Source organism: Lepus europaeus, chromosome 12 (assembly GCF_033115175.1).
Source record: "Lepus europaeus isolate LE1 chromosome 12, mLepTim1.pri, whole genome shotgun sequence".
In the NCBI taxonomy this organism is placed as follows: Eukaryota; Metazoa; Chordata; class Mammalia; order Lagomorpha; family Leporidae; genus Lepus; species Lepus europaeus.
The window spans coordinates 32333069-32357965 of NC_084838.1; the positions used below are offsets into that span (position 1 = coordinate 32333069).

The window sequence follows — 24897 nt, forward strand, 5'->3', positions numbered from 1 at the left end:
GAACCTCCAAATGGGCTGACTCCATGTGAGTAAATTCAATAACCTCCAATGAAAGAATGCTGCCCCTCCCCCACAACATTTCATCAGTACGGAACATGTGCAGACATTTTCTACTGTTATTATTACCTAAGCAATACAACAACAACAAAAATATTTAAGTAAGTATTATAAGTAATCCAGAGATGGTTTAATGTACAGCTGGATGTGCATAATGTGGCAATAAAAGTCCTTTTATAAAGAGACTTGAGCATTGATGGATTTTGGTATCCTGAGGAGTCCTGGAAACAATCCCCCACAGATGTATATGTGTGTGTGTTTGTGTATGCATACATATACACACACATATATGTGTCCAAGATCTTTCTATGCACTTGTTTTTTGCAGCTGTAACATTGCTGCTATTGTCATACGTTTTATTGTGCTTCTTCACCTGTCATTGCTATAGTCTCCAATTAAAGGCGTACATGAACTACACTTTTTAGTAGGCACATGGTTTGTGTGTTGCTCTTTTCTGGCTATCCATGTGAGGTTGCCCAGATGCACAAGGCTTCCTCTTGGAAGATCTCATAGGCTTTATTCCAAGTCCGAATCCTGCAGCTCTGCTGGCTTATGCGCTGCCAAGTAGTGGCTGCTGCCGCCTTCATCCAACTCCTCGGACAGGGAAGTGGCTGCTGCGGCCCCGCGTCTCAGAACACCCCCTCCTGGAAGGTTTGGCGCAGGCATCAGGGGACACACGACAGACCAACCAGCTCCCTTTGGAACGCGTGAGCTCTGCGTGCTTCCTTCTTGGCTGTCTTGCGTCCCTGACTGCGTGGGGCCCGAAGGTTGCCTTCCTGGCAAGAGCGCAACTGCCCCCGGACGCACCCCCGCCCGGCGGTAACAGACACCTCACCTTGGCCGCATGCCCACTTGCCTGACTGTCCTGACCTCTAACCCGGCCCCCGCGCTGCTTCCTCTTCTGAGTGAGGCACCTGCCTCAGTATCTATTCTTGATTTTTCAAAAGTTAAGATGGATAATTTTCTAAAAGAAATTCCAAACAAAATCAGTGTAACCAACAATAAAACAAGAGAGCATTGCCATGAAAAATAATAAAGTAGAAATAAGCAAAGAGACCCACTCTCACAAAACGTTAACCTTTGCCTCTAAATTCCCACCAATTTATAGATTAAGAGTCTATTGAAAAGAGCTGCAGATTTCTTTCATCTGATCATTTATCTTAGACTAACATTTTCTTAGTGGAAAATTTTCAACTGAAAAACTATTAGAACTAGTTATGGACTTAAAAAAATGAGGTGAGTTACTAAAGATAGCTTCCTTATAATAAAGACAATAGACTTTTAAAATTATTCACTTGTTTATTTAAGAGGCAGAGAGATACACGAAGATAGAGAGAGAGCGCGCGCGCAAGGGAGAGCACTCTATCTACTAGTTCCTTCCCAAATGTCTGGGAATTATCCATTTGTTTATTTAAGGGGCAGAGAGAGAGAGAGAGAGGGCGCGCTCCATCTGCTGGTTCCTTCCCAAATGTCTGGGTCAGAGCCAGAACTGAAAATGCACTCCAGGTCTTCCACGAAGGTGTCAGGGACCCAGCTACTTGAGCCAGTGCCACTGCTTCCCAGGATCTGCATTAGCAGAAAGCTGTAGGAGCTGGAGTCAGGAGCTGAACCCTGTGTTCTCTCATAGGGCACTGGCATCCTAAGCACTAGGCAGAACACCTGCCCCTTTTCAATAGCATTAATAAGTTAGAAATGGGGAAAGGTCTAACTTAATAACAATAATCAATTTTCCTAGAATAAACTTAAAAGATGTGCAGGGCCAATATCAAAAGAATACAAAAACTTAAGTGAATTGCAAAAACAAAGATGTGAATAGAGTAGTATATTATTTTTCCTGCCAGACAATTTCAGTAACCTAGCAATTACCTTCCAGTCAGCTTATACATTTAATATAACTTCAATTCAAATCTCAGATTTGGAGCCTCACGAATCCATTTTGTGATCACTGTGGAAAAATCAAAAGTAAGAAGATTCAAGAAATCTTTAAAAAAGATTGTTGGGGATATTCTCTTATACTCTCAGATGTTTAAATGTATCATAAAGCTATAGCCAGCCTTAAAAAAAATATGAAGAGCAGTGCAAAGACAACAAAAAATGCATGGATAGGAAATTAAAAAGCATTAAGATGTGTATGGATATATATTTATATACTAGTTAAATATATCATGGATGACATTTCAAAAGACTGCTGAATTGCTTTAGAGAGACTAATGAGATAGCTGTTTAATGTAGCAGAACACTGTCATTAGGGTGTGCCAGTCTTTTCAAAAACCTCTTGATAGTTTGATGGGTTCTCACATTGAACAACCTGCCTGCTCAAGAGAATCCATTAGATTCCCTAATCCTCCTCTTCCCTCCACATATCCATGACATCTGATATGGGAGAGAGCCATGTGAGGAAGAATACTCAGGGAGGTCCTTTTTCTGCCAAGTGTAATGTCAGGAGCATTTTCTCCTAAGTCAAAGTTACAGGCATCCTATGGAGACCATTTTAAAACCATTTATTTTTTGTCTCACTAGAACCATCTTGCAGTGTGGTCAGGTCTTTCTTCCAGATGCCTGGTTCTTGGCAGTGCAGCCTACAGGCCTAGTCTGCTGGCTGTCCCTGCGATCTGTGAGTTACTGAATTTGCTTTAATAAATCCCTTTCTGCTTATGCTAATTAGAGTTGCTTCTGTTAGTTGCATTTAAGAACAGGCCCAACTCAGACAATTTCCTATTAGGATGGGGAGCTGGGGACGGGAGGAGGGATACATTTATATTTCTGCCTCAAAACATTCACAGATTAAAGTGCATATATTAAAAGTGAAGAAATGACAAAATCAGATTCACCAAAACTGGTATAGTTTGAATGTATACATTTAGTAAAGTAAAGCTTTGAATCCACATAGGAAGCTAATTGGGTGTAACACTCTTTTAGTGATAACATCCGAGCTGAGTTGGAAGCCTTTCTCGAATGTGAAGCTCTGACAGCCAGCCCTCCAGCACTGGTCCCATGAGAATCAGGGAGCCTGTCACGAAGGGCCTGTGTAGAAAACCATTCAGTCTTTACTTGGCAAAGGATCACACAGTGTGCAAGTCAATGCAAGCCTTGTCTTACTCCAATTAAAAAATTGTTTTGCTTCATTTCAAATCTGTGCCATATTACCCATATGGTAATAGCCCAATAGTTCTATCCTTGGTTAGACTCCCTACTTGTCCAATGTGAAGTATTTATATATGATTTTAAATAATGCTATTCCTGATTTTAGCAAGCAGGTATGTAAGAAGGTCATTTGAGCTTCATTTTTACAAACCAGATTAAAGGAAGTGGATGCCTATGAGAATAATAATAAGATTTAGAATGTCATGTCTTCCTTTGCCTTTCTTCCTGGGAATCCTTAGCTCATAGGACCAGTGTTTGTTCTGATCCTATTTAGCTCAAGAAAATGAAATTATGTCATCTAGGTATGAAGGAATGCTTGTCTTTTGTTAATTCTTCTCTGGGTATGTTCTGATTCTATTCCATCCCCCACAGTCATAGAGCAAAGAGCAGGACAGAGAGGGAAATGGACCCATTGAAGGACTGCCCTCATTACAGCTGGCATCCACAGTCATCCTCCACTTCACACACAAATAGAAATGTGTACACATACAGCTGCACACACACATACATGTTACATCTTAGAGCAGGAAGCATTCTTTTTTTTTTTTTTTTTTTTGACAGGCAGATTTAGACAGTGAGAAAGAGAGACAGAGAGAAAGGTCTTTCTTCCGTTGGTTCACCCCCCAAATGGCCACTATGGGTGGCATTGCGCCTATCCAAAGCCAGGAGCCAGGTGCTTCCTCCTGTTCTCCCAAGCGGGTGCAGGGCCCAAGCACTTGGGCCATCCTCCACTGCCTTCCCAGACCACAGCAGAGAGCTGGACTGGAAGAGGAGCAACTGGGACAGAATCCGGCGCCCCAACCAGGATTAGAACTTGGGGTGCCGGTGCCGCAGGTGGAGGATTAGCCTAGTGAGCCGTGGCACCGACTGAGCAGGAATTATTCTGTACACTCCCAACCCTGTTCATGCTTCCCCATTTTAACTCCTCCACGCAGTCACCAAGAGAAAAAGCCTACCTTTCTTCTGGACTCAACAAAGCCCTCTCTCACCTCTCTAGGGGCATGTACACACAACCTTGGAATCTACTTAAAAGAGAAATCAAAATAGTGATGTAACATCCAAAGTGTCTTTTAAGTAAAGTGGAACATGTTAAACAAATTTCCAAGGTTTTCTGTGAGTAGTTTGTTGCTGGCAAGGCCATATGGCTCTTGGAGATACAAGATTTACAGGTAAACTGGGGAGCATTGGCTAGTACAGAAAAAACAATATTTATCTGAAAGGGAAAGCTGTGAGGAAAGAAGTGAAGAGGAAATAATGAGAGCAAAGAAGAGTAGCAGAGTTTGAAGCAATGGATAGAACACCCCATTCGGGCCAGTGCCGCAGCTCACTAAGCTAATCCTCCACTTGCGGCGCCAGCACACCAGGTTCTAGTCCTGGTCGGGGCGCCGGATTCTGTCCCGGTTGCCCCTCTCTCAGGCCAGCTCTCTGCTGTGGCCTGGGAGGGCAGTGGAGGATGGCCTAAGTGCTTGGGCCCTGCACCCGCATGGGAGACCAGCAAGAAGCACCTGGCTCCTGGCTTCAGATCGGCGCAGCGCTGGCCGTGGCAGCCATTTGAAAGGTGAACCAATGGAAGGAAGACCTTTCTCTGTCTCTCTCACTGTCTATAACTCTACCTGTCAAATAAATAAAATAAAATAAATAAAGTTTTCATCATGTATTTATTTGAAAGGCAGAATAATAGAGAGGGAGAGAGAAAAAGAGAGAAAGGGATCTTTAGCTGGCTAACTCCCCAAATGACCAAATGCAGGTGCTGGGCCAGACTGAAACTAAGATCCAGGAGCTCAGTCTGGGTCTCCTGTACATGTGTGCATGCATGTGGCAGAGACACAAATACTTGAGCCATCATCTGCTGCCTCTCAAGCTGGAAGCTGGATTGGAAGTGGAGACAGGACTCTATCCCAAGCACTTTGATATGAGATATAGGTGTCCCAGGCAGTAGCTTAAGTCACTGTGCCACAACACCTGTCCCCATGATGGGGGACTCAAAGGACTTTTAGAAACAGGGTTGACTAATACTCAATTTTAAATTCTTCTGTTGCCACCATGTGACTCCCCTTCCTCTCTGTAAACCTTTAGCTATGTCTACACAAAAACCATGCAAATGAAACTATTTTGTGTTTGATTGGTTTTGACTTTTGTAGAAATCAAATAAAGCAGTCAAGTTTCCCATCATGGTACAGACAGGACTGGGGTACTGGGGCCAGAGTGATGAGCCATGCACCTGACTGAGTTGATTCAGTGGGATGAAAAGCTCTGAACCAGAGTGATCTTAATCTCAGAGGCCCCTTGGGGAATTCCCCTAACCTGGGCAAAGGCCTTGGACTTTCTGGAAGTTCTTGAGTGGAGGTTTGAGCCAATATTATCTGGTTCTAAAAAGGCCAGGAGACCTGACTGAAATCTGAGTTACTTGTATCTATTGTGATCTTGCCTTTTCCTCCCTACTCTACTTGAGTCAAGAGGGACATTGGCATTGGTAGAACCACTGTAGGCTGCCTGCCTCAGTGGTCCAGGGTGGATGAGGGAGAAAGGGTCTCTTGAGAAAGATCTCGAGCCGGCACCACGGCTCAATTGGCTAATCCTCCGCCTTGCGGTGCCGGCACACCGGGTTCTAGTCCCGGTCGGGGCGCCGGATTCTGTCCCTGTTGCCCCTCTTCCAGGCCAGCTCTCTGCTATGGCCCGGGAGTGCAGTGGAGGATGGCCCAAGTGCTTGGGCCCTGCACCCCATGGGAGACCAGGAGAAGCACCTGGCTCCTGGCTTCAGATCAGCTTGGTGCGCTAGCCACAGTGCGCTGGCTGCGGCGGCCATTGGAGGGTGAACCAACGGCAAAGGAAGACCTCTCTCTCTCTCTCTCTCTCTCTCTCTCACTGTCCACTCTGCCTGTCAAAAAAAAAAAGGAGAAAGATCTCGGAGTCAGAGCCTTTGAGAGTTCCAGGAAAGTAGAGGACATGGGAGAAATGACTGAAAGAGCAAATTTACCTTCACACACTGTAAGCAAGGGCTCCAGCAAGAGGCCACTTTCTTTCCTCTGACTATGGCTCTCCAGAGTATGATTGTCTTTTAATAAGTGACTGCTTCTATATTCTTTCCATTTTTATAAGTGGCAACTTTTACATTCCTTCTGGGATCAGAGGGAGTGTGTTCTCACTTGGAAAATGGCCCAGAGAAGAGCCACCAAAAGGAGGAATAGCAAAAGAGGACAAGCCTGCCCTGGGAGTAGAGCAGGACGCAGAATGAAAGCAAGTAAAACCTCCTTTCCTCCCTGCCGCAGGGGAGCTGGGGCACCTGCAGCCTGCTCACAATTATCACTCATGCAGCCACCTGCTGGCGTTCTAGTGATTGGAAGCAAACCTGCCCTGGCTCCCTGCCACAGAGATATCTGGTTCTAGTCTCTTATTTACACCTCCAGCTAGCAGCCCAACAGGGGCCCCAGCTGACACCTAGGAGTCAACTTTACCACAGAAGACAGGCTGCTCTGGGGCAGGCAAGCCATGCACCTTGAACAACATGGCACAGGGGCGTGATAAGGTCAGCTTGTCTGCCTGCCCGCCACTCAATCTGCTTCTGACTCAGAACCATGGGTGCATGGTCATATCTCTTTATTAATATCTCTTCTTTAATTCGCCTTTACACTTCCCACCAATATTTGCTCTTTATTTTCCTCCAACCTGCTTCTACCTCTCTCCACCTCCTTCTGTGTTTAAGGTATACTCTCCTTTCTCTCTGTTGTGTTTCACACAACAGAGGAAAATGTCTCTCCTTATTTACACTCCCTACCACTCTCTGCAAGGGTCCCCCTTCCTGAATGTGGGTATGCAACTTTTGAGACATCCCACCATCCAACTGAACTTTTATACATATAAAGTGAAGAAGTCTTTTGAGGGTGAGAGTGAGATAGGAGGTTTCCAGATGAAGGGCACAGAAAATAATGAGGTTGGTTACTGTTGGAGCAAAAATTTTGGTGACAGGGAGAGAAAGAGGTTTTTGGAGAATGGAGGGGAAACAAGAATGATAGTGATAACAATACCTGTTATTTATACAATGTTTACCTTCTGCCAACCACTGTGCTTAACCTTTTGATTCATTATTCAACCCCATCATCCAACAATGTTGTAGGGTTTTACTATATTAACCTTTTACTTTTGGGGAAATGGAGGCTCAAAGAGTTTAGGGAATTTGCCCAAAGTAACACAAGAAAGCTCTGAGCTAGAATTAGAAACAGTTTCTATCTGACTTCAAAGTCCACATTTTTAATGACTAAATTATATTTACTCACCAATAAGATTTATGGCTAGAACTTCAGAAGGGCGGAGGGTTGGATTTGTAGATGATTGAACTGGTTACTAGGAGGCTGAGTGACATTATTCTTACTTTGTGGGGTGATGGTGGCACTGAGTGGACAATGATCTGCCATCTGCTTAAGCTACTGACTGCTTTCCCCTCACCAAATCTGGATCTTTTGTCCAGTCTTCCCCAAAGATGTAACTATGGATCTGATTGGACCAGTGTTCTTCATTCCTAAGGAGTATAATGAAGCAAACCCAAGAGTAGGAGAGAAAGAAACATGAGTAGGAGAGAAAGAAACATCTGTGCCAGCCATTTGAAGAATTATTTAAAAATCCATACTAACAATACTTTATGGTCCAATCTAAGATTATTCTTTTAAACTACTTCTTTTGTTTTAAGATAACCATGTGTGTCAAAACCATGCAATTGTGTGTGGGGACTGGGGGACTGAGGGAAGACTACAGATCATCACAGCTTGAGGAGACCCTTCTTCACATGAGAAACTCAAGACCACAGGAAGGCTTTGGAGCCACAGACCTGGGTTTCAACTGCTGCCCAGCTGCTTCCTAGTGGTTTGACCTGGGGTAAGATAATAGATCATATCCCTCCTGACCAAAGCAATGCCTACACTGCTGATGTAGTGAGGATTAATGGATGTATTCTATTGGGAGTACCCAGTAAAGTTCCTGTAAGGAGTCAGCAGTCAGCAAATGGTGATGCCCTTCTGTGGCCACTGTCATCCAGCTACTAAGGGCAGAGCTAGGGCCAGAATCTTGTGTTCTGACGCTCAAAAATGTGTGTGTGTGTGTGTGTTTTACAGGAAGGGTGTAATGTCTGCTTTTGTGAAAGAGCATGGTTTATGTCACTTAATTATCTAGAGATTTTTATAGTTTTCAAACACTTGTTGAATATTATTCTATCAGTGCAAGGATATGGTAAGGCAGGAGTGGTACTGTTAGGCCCACTTTACACATCAGGGAGGGGAGGCTGAGAGAAGGTGACCTTCTTCAGTCTCATGGCTGGTCAGGAGCAAAACTGGACACAGATCCATTACCTCCTCATCTTGGGCTTTTTCCATTAGCACACAATACCCTCTATGTAAAGGCCAGCAGTTTTACCAAAGAGATAAGGAATAGAAAAAGAAATATGTTTGGGGGTCATAAATGACATAAGTAAGCAACAACCTGATTAGATAGTGAGAGAAAAAATGGACTTTGAGATGATTGAGCAAAAGGTAAAGAGAAAAACAGAGAAGGTGGTAAATAACCCACTAAAAGGGAATATGGGAACAAGAGGGATGGCCACCAAGGGCCGCAGTGTAACTCTTTCCTGTCAGACAAATACTGGCGCTTCGATTCATCTGAAATCCTCTCCTATTCACTCTGCAGCATCCTAACTGCATGTGCATACTTGTATTTCTCAGCCAAGGAAAATGTCAAATTCCTCATCACATTCCAAGCTTCAGTTCTTCTCTCTGGAATCAAGGGAGATAATATTTCTAATCCCTGCAATATGGAGACTCTTAGATATACTTACCCTGAATGCTTGAATACACATAAGTACTGTGGTATTCCTAGAATACAGAGTTAAGGGTTCTTAGCAACAAAGTGTCTGAGATTTTATTATGAGTAATTCTCATGTTACCCCTGCGTTTTATTCTGGTGCTTTAAAAGTGATTTACACCTTCATATTTTTAGCTTTCAAAAAGCATACCATGCGTCTCCCAGCACTGGTATTTAAAAACCTCTGTGAGTATATACTGAAAACTACTGGTTGTGTTCTTTACATAGATGAATTACATGGTGTGTGATTCTATCTCAATAAATCTGATACATTAAGAAAAGGGCTATGAATAATTGAAATCAGGCTTGTGAAGAAATATTTGTATACCTCTGTTAGTAGCACCATTATTCACAAGAGCCAAAAGATGGGAGCCCACATTGACTGATGAATGGATGAAACAAGGATCCTCAAAATGTTAATGAAAAATGTTCATTGTCTTTCAATTCCATTTTTCCATGAAATGAATTATTTGGCCTTTAAAAGGAAAGAACTTCTGACACATGCCACAGCATGCATGAATCTTCAGGTCATAATTCTGAGTGAAATAAGTCACTCACAAATACATGCCACTGATAGGAAGTAACGAGGTAATCAAATTCATAGACAGAAAGTAGAATAGAGGTGGCCAAGAGCAAGGGGGAGGGAAGGAATGGAGACTCACTGTTTAATGGGTATAGAGTTTCAGTTTTGCACAAGTTCTGGAAAGTGGTTGCACAACTTTGGGCATGAACTGAATTGCTACTGAACTGGATGCCTAAAATGATTAAGGTGGTAGATTTTATGTGTATTTTATCACCATTTTTCAAAAAGTGATGGTGCTATGGTTCTTGAACAGCATTTGATGGGGGCTATAGTATAGATTCCTGTGAAACTCCAAAGTAACAATGGTAGAAGAGCTTTCAGAACCCAGTAGTTTTAGGAGAAAGCATAGTTGTAACTATCAATTATTTCAAAGTTCCCAGAGATTAGAAATACAAGCCCAATTACCCCAAACTTTTCTTAGATTGATTCTACTGCATTCATGTAATTATTGGTTCATTTATTCAACAAAAATTGATTGGATACCTGTGAAGTATGACTGGGCCATATGAAAGCCTATGATATTTGGACTTTTTAGGTCTTTGCTTCCATGTTACTTCATTGAATTTTCTGTGAATACTACAAAAATAACAACCATCACAAATACCACAACAAAAAATGTCTTGGTACTTTTATTTATATACATTCTCTAATTTGGGTTAATGTGATTTGATTCCTGACCTCAACCCTCCCCACCACCTCTTAGATTGTGAATTTCTTGAGAATAGACCAGGGATTGGCATTGTGGTGTAGCAGCTACTGCCTGCAAAGCTGGCGTCCCATATACGCAATGGGTGGTGTCTGGTTGCTCCATTTCTGATCCAACTCCCTGCTAATGACCTGGGAAAAGTGGCAGAAGATGGCCCAGGTGTTTGGGCTTCTGACACCCAAGTGGGGGACTCACTCCTGGCTCCTGGTTTTGGCCAAGCCCAGCCCTGGCCATTGTGGCCATCTGGAGAGTGAACCCGCAAATGGAAGATCTCTCTCTCTCCCTCTCTGTCTCCCTCTGACATTTAAATAAATAATCTTAAAAAGAATAGGTTGATTTTATTCATCTTGTATTCTCTACAAGGTGTACCCTCTACAAAGTCTTCGTAGCTAACAAAATGCCTTACACATAGAAACTCAATACAAATTTTGTAAACTGTGCTAACAATTCTATTTCTGTGACCAAAATAATGTTTGAGTATTGAAACCGTCTCAACCACAAAGCAGATGCCTATGTTATAAAGAAATATCTATATCACAGGTTGGGAAAGATATATTAAATTCCAGCCAAGTGAAAAATACTGTTTGAGTACTAGTTATAGCATTAAATCACAATGTACAGCACATTAAGGACAGAGATCCTACATGAGGAGTAAGTGCACAGTGACTCCTGTTGTTGACTTAAGAAATTGACACTCTTGTTTATGGTATCAGTAATCACCCTAGGCTCTTGTCATGAGTTGCCAAGACTTACTCCTCATGTAGGATCTCTGTCCTTAATGTGCTGTACATTGTGATTTAATGCTATAACTAGTACTCAAACAGTATTTTTCACTTTGTGGGTGCAAACTGTTAAGATCTTTACTTAATACTATATATAAAGAGAATTGAAAATGAATCTTGATGTGAATGGAAGGGGAGAGGGACTGGGAAAGGGGAGGGTTGCGGGTGGGAGGGAAGTTATGGGGGTGGGGAGAAAGCCATTGTAATCCATAAGCTGTACTTTGGAAATTTATATTCATTAAATAAAAGTTAAAAAAAAAAAAAGAATGGGATGGGAGAAGTGGGAAATGGGATGGTGGCAGATGGGAGGGAGGTTATTGGGGGGGAGCCACTATAATTCAAAAGTTGTACTTTGGAAATTTATATTTATTAAATAAAAGTTAAAAAAAAATTCCAGCCAAGATTCTTCTAGGTGCATTGCGTAGGTGCAGTCCCTTTTTGTGAGTTATTCCTCCATAAAATCATTAATCTTATAGTGAATGTAACATATGATACATGAGATTTACTTGCATGTGTATCTTTGTGGTCTCAAATCATGCTGTACATGAATACATTTAACTCAAGGCCTGTTCATTGATTTATGTGGATATCACATTCAAATCAGAAGTGATGTGACAGGTATATAGGTATCTGGCACCCTCTGGTTGAGTTCCTGGCTCCTGGCTTCAGCCTGGCCTAGCTCTAGCTGTTGTAGGTGTTTGTAGAATGAACCAGCTAATGAAAAAATCTCTCTCTCTCTGTTTCTCCCTCTTTCTGTCACAAATAAATCTTTTGAAAAAAATCAGAAGTAGAGTGGAACAGGTAGAAGAATATAAAGGGGCAATTGTTGGTGGAAGTGACAGTAACAATCATGAATGACATTGTCACACTGCCTATTAAAAGAATCTGTGACTGGAGGCTTTAATATCAGAGTTATGCATTCAGATATAGCAATTTAATTAAATAATAAATTGGTCCCTCATTATGTTAATTTATTTATTCTTTATAATCACTTTCTGATGGAGGCATTACTACCCATTTTACAGACAGTGAAACAGGATCAGTGGGGCAGAGTAAAGGGGCACATTTCCCAATGTTTGACAGCCTGCAAGTACCATGCTTTCTCTATATACTGTGACATCTGAATTTTAAGCACTTACTGAGTTAGGAGACTTAAAAAACAAAGACAGCAAAAAACCCTTGTGAGCACTCTGTGTTGTTTGGAAGTTGCTGTTTCTTTAAGATCCTGCAAGTCCTTAGCTTTGCTTTCCTGAACTTTGTGTTTTGAGTCAAGTCACAGCGGCGTTCAAATGCCGAAGCCACAGGAGCAGCAGCGGGCAGTACCGCTCTGGGTGGGTCTACTCATACTCCTCTGACATGCCTGGCCGGGCTGCTGTTCACGTGAAACAATGCTGGGCAAGACCGGAGATATTTAGGTCTGCCGACGCAAGTCATTTCTCCCTGATTAATGCAGGTTTAATGTCCAAGGTTATAAACTGCTGAGAGTGGGATAGGAAAAGAGCTAATCTAAGCACTCTGTGCTCAACAAAATGTAAGCAGCTCTGCTTTTGACCTCTGACTGGAAGTGAGATGGACTCCACATGGTTCTGCCCTATTACTCTAGACAATTAGTTGCCCTCTCTGAACCACAGTTTCTTAAGTATAAAATAGGTGTAATAAAACTTTCCTCAGAGAAGTGCTGAGATTGGAGGCCATGTGTAAAAAGAACCAAATGCATCAGAGAGCATAGATATTATGGTTGTTACTATTACTGCCATGATAAGAATATCATTATTTTAATGTACTAGTAACATCTCCCACCAGGTGGAATGTTTTAATCGTGGTTCTAACCACCTTCTACCTGATCCCAGCAAATGACATTATATCCATGCTATATTCTTTCTTCACCTTCCATTTCTTATTCCTCCATTCTCAATTAAGAAAATCATATATAATGAAACATCAATGAATCAAGAACCAGGTGCTTTATGAGTACCAAGTAGAAATGGGGGAACTGGAAAGTGTGCATTAGGTGCAGATGGACTTGAAGGGGCTGATCGGACCTTTACCTGGTCCAGTGTTCTGCTGTCATTAGGGCAGGTCTTGATTGAGCCAAATGAGCCTCAATTTGTGTTTTTTTTTTTAATTTTAATTTTAATTTTAATTAATTTATTTTTTTATTTTTTGACAGGCAGAGTGGACAGTGAGAGAGAGAGACAGAGAGAAAGGTCTTCCTTTTGCCATTGGTTCACCCTCCAATGGCCGCCGCGGCTGGCGCGCTGCGGCCAGCTCACCACACTGATCCGATGGCAGGAGCCAGGTGCTTATCCTGGTCTCCCATGGGGTGCAGGGCCCAAGCACTTGGGCCATCCTCCACTGCACTCCGGGGCCACAGCAGAGAGCTGGCCTGGAAGAGGGCCAACCGGGACAGGATTGGTGCCCCGACCGGGACTAGAACCCGGTGTGCCGGCGCCGCAAGGCAGAGGATTAGCCTAGTGAGCCGCGGCGCCGGCCAATTTGTGTTTTAAGCACTTAAATTTCCTTCAGTAGTCACATTCAGTGGCTGATGTTTCCTGCCTTTAGAAATGGTAAGCCTTGGACACCGGGTTCTAGTCCCGGTCGGGGCACCGATCCTGTCCCGGTTGGCCCTCTTCCAGGCCAGCTCTCTGCTGTGGCCCCGGAGTGCAGTGGAGGATGGCCCAAGTGCTTGGGCCCTGCCCCTAGGGGAGAACAGGATAAGCACCTGGCTCCTGCCATCGGATCAGTGTGGTGAACTGGCCGCAGCGCGCCAGCCGCGGCGGCCATTGGAGGGTGAACCAATGGCAAAAGGAAGACCTTTCTCTCTGTCTCTCTCTCTCTCACTATCCACTCTGCCTGTCAAAAAAAAAAAAAAAAAAGAAATGGTAAGCCTAAACTTTGCTAAGACAACCCACTTCCCAGCTTCTTGCTTTTTAATTTTTGACATTTCACTTTTTCACTTATAAATTCCAGCATTACACCTTGTACCCTCAAGAGCTTTTGTTTTCCATTTAATGAGTTTTCCAAAAGAACATGTTTTTGCAAATTTATACTTCCCTGTAATCAGGTCTTCCCTTTATTTTCAGATGTCCTCCTTTTATTTGCACCATTCATTATTTGCCTCAGGAAGTATTTAATATTTTTATTTACCCTCGCTTGAATGAGACTGTGGTTTAATGCGTGGGACAAAGTCTGTAGAATAAACTTATACCCAGACAGTGCCATATTTGGGGATGCTAAAGGTGTAGATCTATTACTCTGAGTTTAATTTCAGTTTTTACCAACTTTGGAGACAAACTTAAAAAGGTTGAGAGAGAATGACAATAACATGAAAGACAGTGGTTTCTGGCATTAGATACATCAAGGAGCTCATTTTAATTTTTGGAGACTGGGAAGGATGGGGGAGAGAAGCATTTTTTTAATTTATTTATTTACTACTTATTTATTTATGAAGGGCAGGGCTGGGAGTGGGGCAGGGGAGTGGAAGATATTTTCCATCTGCTGGCTCACTTCCAAAACAGCCGCGACAGCTGGGTCTGGGCCGAAGTCCAGAACCTAGAACTCCATCTGTGTCTCCCACGTTGGTGCAGGGGTCCAAGCACTTGGGCCATCCTCTGCTGCTTTCCCAGGCACATTATCAGGGAGCTGGATTAGAAATGGAATAGCCAGGACTAACTGGCATCCAAAAAGGAAAACGGTGTCACAGGCAGTGGCCCAACAACGCCAACCCCCAGAATGATTTTTAAATAGAATGTTTGAATTTTGTTTTTCATCCAGGTAAAATCCACATGAACAAAATTCAAGGATTCAGAATCAATTGGTTTCACAGAAAGATCATTTAAATTTAACTATAAATGACACAATAAATAGTTGGAACTAGCTATTAACTAAACATTAAAAATAATGAAGACACAGCACGGTTGGCCCAAATTGGAAATAGACATCCTTTCATCCTATTGTATACAGGCACTTCACAAACGCATTTAATGTTCCTGTGAAAATGAGATCCCATTTTACTGATGTGAAAATTAAGGCTCAGAGTATTTAAAAAAAAAAAAAAAGCCCTTTGGCTGGCCAAAGCCACATGCTTTGTAAGTGCCAGAGCTAAGCTAACATTCTTCCCAGTCTCACTTCATGGACTGCAGAGCTCAGCTCCTCACCAGCTGTATGAGTTAGGGGATTCTCCTAATCCACTATGCTTCAGTTTCCTTACCTGTACAACATAGCGTCTGGATTAGGAACCACATAGTCTAAAGACAGCCCTTGCAGTTTAACATTGTAGGAGCATAAGGAGGGTGTGTAAGGATTGTAAGGATTGGTTGCTTATGAGCCAATCAGAGGTATCAAATAGACACCTCCCTATCTGACCGAGGTAGGAAGGGGAGGGCAAAAGTTTAAAAAAAAAAAATCTTGAATGAGATCTCTATAAAACCTGTGTGTTTCGAAAGACCTGTTGCATTTGGCAGCAGCTGCCTCACGCCAAGCTTCTGATATCTACAAGGACTCTCCTCTCCATAACTGTAAGTAAAGAACTTCCTTTGAATACCTGGACTGCACCAGTGAATAAGGGGTTAGTGACAGCACTAAGCCTGTAGAGGGAGAGGTCTATTTGCTTTTGTTTTCAGGAAAAAAAAAAATTGTCGATGGCTGAAAACTTGCTGGATCTGTTGAAATGGATTTTTTCTAAGTGTAAATGCTCCTTTGCTGCTTTCCTGGCTTTTTGAGTGGTTGCAAAATGCTTGAGATTGATTACCACTTACCTCTGTTAACTGCATGAGGTACACTTATGTGTCTGGTCTGGGACAAACAACAGAACATACCTATTTGGTTAGGTTCTGATCCAATGAGATCCCTATTAATTTCTACTTTCTCTCTCTCTCTTTTTTTTTAAAGTTATTTATTTTTACTTTTTTGAGAGGCAGAGAGACAGAAACAGACGGAGATCTATTCAGTGGTTCAGCCAATGTCCGCATCAGCCAGGGCTGGACTACAGTAAAGCCAGGAACCCGGAACTCAATCAGGATTTCCCACATGGGTGGCAGAAATCCAAGTATTTGAGCCATCACCTGCTTTCTTCCAGGAAGCTAGAAGGAGAGTAGAGCTGGCACTCAAACCCAGGCATTCAGAAATGGGATGCAGAGGCATGCCAAGTGGCATCTTAACTGCTGTACCCCTGCTTTCTCTTCTCATAACAACTAATTTCAATTATTTATTTACACATCTTTTGCTTCATGCTGTTTTCTGCATTCTTGTCCCACACCTGTTGGTACAAGCACTGAAGTTGCTTTGTTACTTAAATGAATCCTTGTAGTGTTTTGCCCCTGGCCTTCACCCATGGCTCAAATGAGGAAATGGAATAGGATAGGAAGCTTCACAGAGCATAGTCACCATTTGAGTATGAATTTCAAACATGCCACTTGTTTCATGCCTTCTATCACACTTGTTACAGTAGATACTGGGAAAACTGTATAGCTTAAGACATCAGGAATCAACAGCTGTTGATTTACTTTGGTACATTTCTTACTATCTGGAAAATTGGCATATTGTAAAGATATGTTGTCTTCTTTTAACATAAACTTCTCTTTAAATAGTTTCCTAGAACTCCATTAAGCTACCCTGGATACAACAAGGGCTTGGGCTCTGCTACCAAGGAATTCCTGACTTTGACCAAGGCAAATCTGGGAGACACCAAGGTCCAAGTTAGAGTCAAGGTGTAGAGCAGGGAAAGGGATGTAGTAGCTGAAAACCCGAGTTCCTTTGTCTTAGGTGCCAGTCCTACACTCAAGTCTCTTTCTGGGGTACTCCACATTTACTCAAAGGCACAAGGAATCAGACTTCCCTATGTCTTCTCTAAATCATTTCAATGCACTTGTCACTGTTGCATGCAACCATAGAAACAGTGTATTGCTGCATAAAGTGCATGGCAATCATAGGCTACCAATGAATAAACCCTGTCCTACTGTTCTTGAAAATCCATCTGCCTTGTGTGTGGCGAAACAAATGGACCCACTGCTGCCTTCTATTTCTCCAGAGCTTAAATATCCATATTTTATAAATTACTGGGTTTTTTTTCACCTCTTCAAGGAAGGCAGAAAGAACCATATTGCGTTCCAAATGTTATTTTGCTGAAGAAGTAGAAATAAGATTCTAAATCAGTCAGATGTGACTTGCAATCCCAGAACATCACAACTTAGAAGAAACATAAGATATAGTCTCCTCGAAGCTCAATTTCCTCATCCCTAAAGTGGTTGAGTTGGCACATATCCACATGAGGCCCTCTTGTGGCTCTGTTTTCTATTGTTAACTTCTAGATTTGCATGCATATGTTTATTCATTAAAAAATTAAACATTACAAGAATGTATAAAATGAAATGTGAGTTTCTCACCTGTATCCCATTCTCTAGAAGTAACCCAAAGATAGCTACCCTTTGCTTATAGAGAGCCATAAACAGTACGTGTGTACACTACTTTTTTAATTTTAAAAGCGTGGATATTAAATATTGCATATTTCTCTGTAACTTTCTTTTTTTTCTCACTTAAAAATATAATGTGAACAACTACTTTAAAAAAAATAGTTGATTCAAGCCTTCAGTGAGTGGAGTGTTAGGGCAAAGAAATCATTCTTTATCATTACCCATTCAAAACTCTTGTATCCCAGCAGTGAACGTTGGCCTGTGACCATGTTTTATGATTAACAGAAGGACAACATTTGTGCTGATGTGGTACAGACCTTTAGTCCCTCTGTAGAAGTTTAACTTCCTGTAAACACCATTAGTTTGATTTGACTTTTCTGTTATTCTGATTAAGTCAGCACACCCAGACTTAAGAAAATAACTTGATAGTGAGTAGAAACATGGAGATCCCTTATGTGATTATTTTTTATTTAATTAAAAAAAGACATAAACAATAATATCTTGCATTTTCTTAATACCTTATAAAGCATCTTCATGGTTATCATGCTGTTCAACAAATAAATTTTGAGCAGTTACAAGGAGCACAGTGCACACAGAGTGCATTTGAGTCATGTTGGCCACAAGAAAACCAGAGTAGATAGCAAGGAACTTCAAAAAGTTTATGGGAAAGTGTAATTAAAAGATCAGCTTATTTGGGTACAAAAATTTTGAAATCCTGCATAATTTTTTCATGATATTCATTTTCTTTGGCTTTTTGAAAGCTCTTCTTATGTATGCATTTCAAAATCTTTTGCTTCAGCAAACATCTTTTAATTCTATATTCTATGAAACGTTTCAAAATACCTTCATATTATCACCATTTAATTAATAGGAAGCCTAGGGCTCAAAGAAGTTAGTGGACTTGCTCAAGGTTCTAGCTCAGGGTTCTGGGACCCAGGTCTGTCTGATCTACAGGCAGCAAATATTTCTGTGAATATTTCAGGTGTCTGTGAATTGGTAATGTCAGCAGTGCAGTGATGCAAAATCCAGGGTACTCTGGGGGGTGTCTTCAGGGACACTAGATATCATCCAAAAGTGATTTCCTTCAACAAGCTTACTCCCCCTTTGAATGGAGAGGAGTACTACCCCTTAACCCAACTTTGGGTGTTTTTAGCCAATTGTCCTTGGGCAAATAAAGTAAACTCTAGTATTCTTTCCTAATCTGTTAAATGGGAAGGGAATGGCACCCAAATGCCTCCTGGTATTATTGTAGGAGGAAAAAAATTTTGTGGTACATGTAAAGCAATTAGCAGGGTGCTTGACATTAAGTGATTGTTTGTTGTTATTATTAGACTATTTTTTCCATTTGTTTCATTAGAGAAAGATTTTTATCTTCTAGTAATGGTTGGATGGACTGTTGGATGCAAATATATAATTGGAGGGAGAAAATTTGCATCTTAGTCTAAAGGTCACCACCCCCCAAGATAGCTTTCGTTAGAGAGAAGATCTAGAGGCCAGGTCCAAAGCTAAAATTCCCTGACTGCAATTGTTAAGGGCTAATATATAAACAGGGCACACACACTTCCCACTGACTGGGAAGTGATGGGACCTTGGAAAACCATCTTCTCTAGAAATTGCCATTCATTAGTTTGTCCTAGTATCCCAATAGGGTTCCATTCTTCTGAAGTTAAGACAAGAACCTCTGTTGAAATGGAGAATGGCAATGAGGTCATTAGTTACACTTTCTCATGAATTAGTTCAGTAGCCATTCATTCTTTATATTAAGGGACAGGGGACTGAGTCCTGCCCAGAAGGGATGCAGAAAATACTAAAAAAAAAAAAAAAAATTGAATTTTTCTTGAGATAATAGACTGGGGGATTCTGCCTCAACCCAGATTGTACCTTGGGCAAGTCAGTTAATTTCTCTAAGTCTTGGCTGACTCATTAGTTAATGAAGATTGTATTTGGCAAGTGTACCTCATTGCTGAGTGGATCAAATGAGAGTTGAGGTATCCCTGGGCTTCCAGAAATTCATCCTTAGGCATGAGGCATCCATCCTGTGTGAAGTATGTTGGGGAAAGGAGCCTACATAGGAAGCTGCTCAAGATAATCTATGCTACCGTTTTTTTTCTTTGATAGCCCAATCTATAATAAAAGCATCTCTAACACCAAAGTGAGAGCCCTGTGAGCTTACATTTTCAAGACTTATCCAAAGTTGCAGCCTATCAGCAATGATCCCCTTAAAGCACCACTGCTATGGAGGTCTTGGGGTCAGTCTCTCCTTGCTAAAACATCAAAATTAAGAAGAACTAGAGCTAGGATTGTCATATGATTTCAGCATCCTCTGAGATCACAAGAATCCCCAGTCCAGAGGCACTTAAGAAAAATCCTCCCTGTCTTCTCCAGGTGGTCTTATAGATGACTAAATATTAAAAAAGAGATGAAATTTCACACTCAATCTTTTTTTAAAGATTTATTTATTTGAAAGGCAGAGTTACAGAGAGGCGGGGGCAGAGGCAGAGAGAGAGAGAGAGAAAGAGAGCGATCTTGCCATCCTCTGGTTCACTCCCCAAATGGCCACAATGGCTGGGGATGTGCTAGGCTGAAGCCAGGAGCCAGGAGCTTCTTCAGGGTCTCTCATGTGATTGCAGAGGCCCAAGCACCTGGGTCATCTTCTGCTGCTTTCCCAAGCACATTAGCAGGGAGCTGGATCGGAAGTGGAACAGCTGGGTCTTGAATCAGCACCTATATGAGATGCCAGCATCGATGGAAGTAGCTTTACCTGCTAAGCCACAACACTGGCCCGTACCCTACCCTCTATGCCCTGAAGTCAAAGGGAGATAAAAGGGCCAGAGAATCCCATGGTGGTTTCTGCCTTGAGTCATCATACCCAGCCCATTCGCCACCTAATCAGCATCCTGATAGCAACCAAGGCCTTCCTTCTTCTCCCTGAGAGACAAAAAATGAGGCAGGAATTTGGAAGATTTGAATTAAAAAAAAAAAGAGCTTTGTTTTCCATCCTGATGAGGATTGCTGAGATGGTGTGATGAAGGGTGATAGGGAATCCCTGGCTTACTCCTGATGCTGTTTTTGGCCCATCCACCTTAGGAACAATGGGAAACCGCCTGCAGAGGATCAAGGCTAAGTATAGATTTCTCCTCTCAAGCTTGTTGCCTGAAGAATAATCTTCTGGGGCTAGAGGATAACATCAATGTTGAGAGTCACCGCAGAAGTCCCAAGCTTAATTATCTTGCCCAGGGCACCCAATGGCTCCAGGAATTGACAGACTAGAGGTAGTGCATTACTGCAGTTCCCTCTATTTGTCAGGTTTCAATGAGTCACTAATCCATTGGTTCCATCTCAGGATCAGTCATCCCAAAGTTCTCTGGGAAAGCATTCTATTTAGGATTACCATGGACATTTGACATCTCATTCTGGCTAATTGTAACTACTTAAATGAGGGCAGAAAAAACAAAGAAATCTTAATGGTTTATCTGTGAAATGAGTTGAAAGTGTTCAAGGGACCTGCATGATATGTCTGCCCATCCCAACTTTCTTGGTCATGAACCTGTCTGAACCACCTATGGTTCTGTGCTTACTCTCCTGTGCTCTCCTCCAGACCTGTCACCATGGCCCACCGATTTCCAGCCCTCACCCCAGAACAGAAGAAGGAGCTCTCGGATATTGCCCAGCGCATTGTTGCCAATGGAAAGGGCATCCTGGCTGCAGATGAATCTGTAGGTGAGTGTGAAAAATAGTCACGTTGTACAATAGCACACTCTTTATTTCTTCCTTTAATGAAAGCAATTATATTATCCTGCCTCCCTGAATGGGAGTAGAAGACTGAGCAAGCATAGACCTTTCCAGCCCTGTAGTTCCAGGGGGCAGATCCCTGCCAACCAATGGAAGAGGCTCAAGCCTTCCATTTTAAGGTTGCTTGTCAGAGGTCTTTTAGATGCAACCTGTAGCAAAGCTAGGAACTCATTGAGCAGGGTGATGTCATATATGCATCTGCTGCTGATGGGAAGTCAGTGTAAAGTCAGCCAAATTAGGAAGGGTGAGGAATATCTGCAATTAGAATAGTGCAGGATTTATGGCTAAGAGAATCCTGGGTGGCACAGAGAGAGCTGTGGCAGGCTTCCCCAGTCTTTCATAAAATGACGCCAAGCCAGAGAAGTCACAAGCATGCCCTTTTCCTCCTTCGAATGATAAGTGAGAGTGAGGATCAGGGCCAGAGAACCCCATGGTGGTTTCTGCCTTGAGTCATCATACCCAGCCCATACGCCACCTAATTAGCATCCTGACAGCAACCAAGGCCTTCCTTTTTCTCCCTGAGAGACAAAAAATGAGGCAGGAATTTGGAAGATTTGAATTAAAAAAAAAAAAAAGAGAGAGCTTTGTTTTCCATCCTGATGAGGATTGCTGAGATGGTGTGATGCAGGGTGATAGGGGATCCCTGGCTTACTCCTGATGCTGTTTTTGGCCCATCCACCTTAGGAACAATGGGAAACCGCCTGCAGAGGATCAAGGTGGAAAACACTGAAGAGAACCGCCGGCAGTTCCGAGAAATCCTCTTCACTGTGGACAGTTCCATCAATCAGAGCATTGGGGGTGTGATCCTTTTCCATGAGACCCTCTACCAAAAGGACAGCCAAGGGAAGCTGTTCAGAAACATCCTCAAGGAAAAGGGCATTGTTGTGGGAATCAAGGTGAACACTTCATCAGCACCTCACCTGTGCCTCGGCTGGGGCCAACTCCAAGTGTACTGGCTAGGGCAGGGACAACACTCTGGACATTTTCATCATCTAATTTCTCACTCTTCTATCTTCATCTTCCCACTAAGAACCACATCCTCTTCTAGACTTTTCTTCCAATGACTTCTACTTCAACTAATGTTTCCCTAAGGCTCTTTGTCTCTCTTCATCTTAAAATTTCTTCATTGCTTAAAATAAGATGAAATGAATTTTTAGAAGTTTCTATCATACAATAATTGTTGATAATAGTCACTATTATTATTAAAGCACTTACTTTTTTATGTTGTCTTCCAATACTGCTCAAGAATGAAAACCAATATCCTTCTCATAATCTCTGGGAGTAGTTAGTAGGAGTGGCATAACTTGCCACACATCAGAGCAAAGTGAGATCTAATTTGAATGCAGTTCATCACTGGGGCTCATGACCTTCCTCTGCTGTTGAGACTTCATCCTTATTCTCTTCACAACTGTACTAACACAATGCTGATATGTACAAGAGTCCAGTATATGTCAGGATTGACACTCTCTCTCACACTGTTCCTTCCCGCTGACTTCCTTTCTGCTATGGACTGAATTGTGACCTCTCAACGATTAGTACATCTCCCTAGTTCAACTTCTTGGTTTGTGAAAGATAAGAATTCTTAGCAAGCGTCAGGAAATCTACTTGTGTTGTACTGACATCTGACACTTGCTAATTTCTTGTTAATTATTTGTATCCACAGTTAGACCAAGGAGGTGCACCTCTTGCAGGAACTAACAAAGAAACCACCATTCAAGGTAAGGATATTTCCCTCTGATAGGAATCATGCCAAAGATATGAGAGTTCTTTATAAAGTTCAGGGAAAACAGAATTAAAAATTTTGTTTATATTTTGGCCCAAAAAAGTTTGAAAGCCATGAAGTTTTTTCATAATATACATTTCCCATGAACTTTTTGAAGATCCCTCATATTAGACATAGAGTGCTTACTGTAATACCTTGCACAGAGAAGATACTCTGTGCTTGAAACTATAAATTTTAGAGAAAAATCCAGCTATAGTAGACAGGAAAGGATCTACACTTTGGGATCAGAGACCTTGGTTTGAATCCTAGTTCCATCATATGCAACTTAAACAATTTTGCAAGGTATGTCACTAACTAAGCAGACAAGTACTGACCACAGCTTTGGGTTAGAAACAGAATTTGAATCTAGCTTTGTCACTCTTCAGCTATTCAAATTTGGTAAAATCACATAAACACCTCAGAGCCTCAGGTTTCACATCTATAAAATGAATATCATTTTAACCATCAATTCCTCCTGTCTTATTTATGAGGTACTCACTATGTACATCAAAACCATGTTTATTAAATGTAGGTCTTTTGGCCATTATTGTGATTAGTGCTTATTTGGGCATTTTTCAGTTCTCAAGATTTGTGCAATAAAATTTGGGACAAGGTAGAACTTCAGTTTATCAGAGGCCCCATTGATCAGCTGCAGTGGTACAAAGAAGCCTTTCTCTCTTTTGTGATTTGCAGGGCTTGATGGGCTCTCGGAGCGCTGTGCTCAGTACAAGAAAGATGGTGTTGACTTTGGGAAGTGGCGTGCTGTCCTGAGGATTGCTGACCAGTGTCCATCCAGTCTTGCTATCCAGGAAAATGCCAATACCCTGGCCCGCTACGCCAGCATCTGTCAGCAGGTGCTCTGCCTTCTCTTTGGGCTAAAAACCAGTAGACTAGATTTTTCTTGAAAACCGATTTTTATATGAGTGTTCCTCTCCCCCTCACCAGTATATGCTGGTGGTATTTTTGACTACTTTTGCTGTAGTCCCACAAAGCCAGTAGAAATCTCCCATTAAGCTGTAAATTCAAAGGTCACTGCAATTAGCTGCTGCCCTCTGACAAAGCTTTATAAGCCAAGTCTTAAAAACGATAAGGCTGATGAGGCCAGGCACTTGCTTGTCTGAACTACATGGCCCCTATGACCCTCTTAGGCTGTTAGCTAGAGGGTGATATCTCAGATCTTGTCCCAATTCACATACTTTCTTGGAAGATGATGACTTGATGCCTAAGTTTCACACCTGCAAATGATCAAATGTGATTTGCTTTGGTGGGTACAATGTTGGGGTGACTGAAATTGTAGACATCTGGAAATTCCCAGTTAAAACTATAAACACTGCTTGAATTCCTTAATTGACTTATATTACAGGCATCTTTCTTAGTGATTTAAGCTTGAGTGCCCTAAAAGGATAGCAGCTAGGTTCTGGAGTGGCTACAGTTGTCTCTAGAAGAGGGTTTCTATTTAGTCTTTTACCCCATTCCAATAAAACATTTTTTTAAAAAAAGTAACACTGTTCTCTTCTGGCTAAGCCACAGATATTCACTAGACACTCCATCAATTTCTTTTCAACATCTCTAAGTCATTTATATACTCTTTATCCATGAGGGTTTCACTTTAATATCAATTGCAACTGTTGAATCTCATCTTCTGAAAGGATTACAGCTTTGGAAAGAATACAGCTTCACTTTTACTCCTCCCTCTCCCCTTTTTCTCTTTAGAATGGGTTGGTACCTATTGTCGAACCGGAGGTAATTCCTGATGGAGACCATGATCTGGAACACTGCCAGTATGTCACTGAGAAGGTAAGTCTTAAATTTAA

General features: G+C 41.9%; 1 protein-coding gene across 3 annotated transcripts in view; it reads left to right on the top strand.

The window, feature by feature from the left end:
• ALDOB (aldolase, fructose-bisphosphate B) overlaps positions 1-24897 on the top strand; it is a 473832-nt gene that overhangs the window by 443981 nt on the left and 4954 nt on the right. For 2 of the 3 annotated variants that reach the window (XM_062207851.1, XM_062207850.1), the window contains exons 2-6: positions 21128-21249; positions 22006-22217; positions 22985-23039; positions 23777-23937; positions 24797-24880. In XM_062207851.1, coding sequence (XP_062063835.1) covers positions 21138-21249; positions 22006-22217; positions 22985-23039; positions 23777-23937; positions 24797-24880 — 624 coding nt within the window. In that variant the 5' untranslated portion in view covers positions 21128-21137. Of the gene's footprint in view, positions 1-15529; positions 15637-21127; positions 21250-22005; positions 22218-22984; positions 23040-23776; positions 23938-24796; positions 24881-24897 lie in introns of those variants that run through there. The other variant, XM_062207849.1, reaches the window with a different exon arrangement.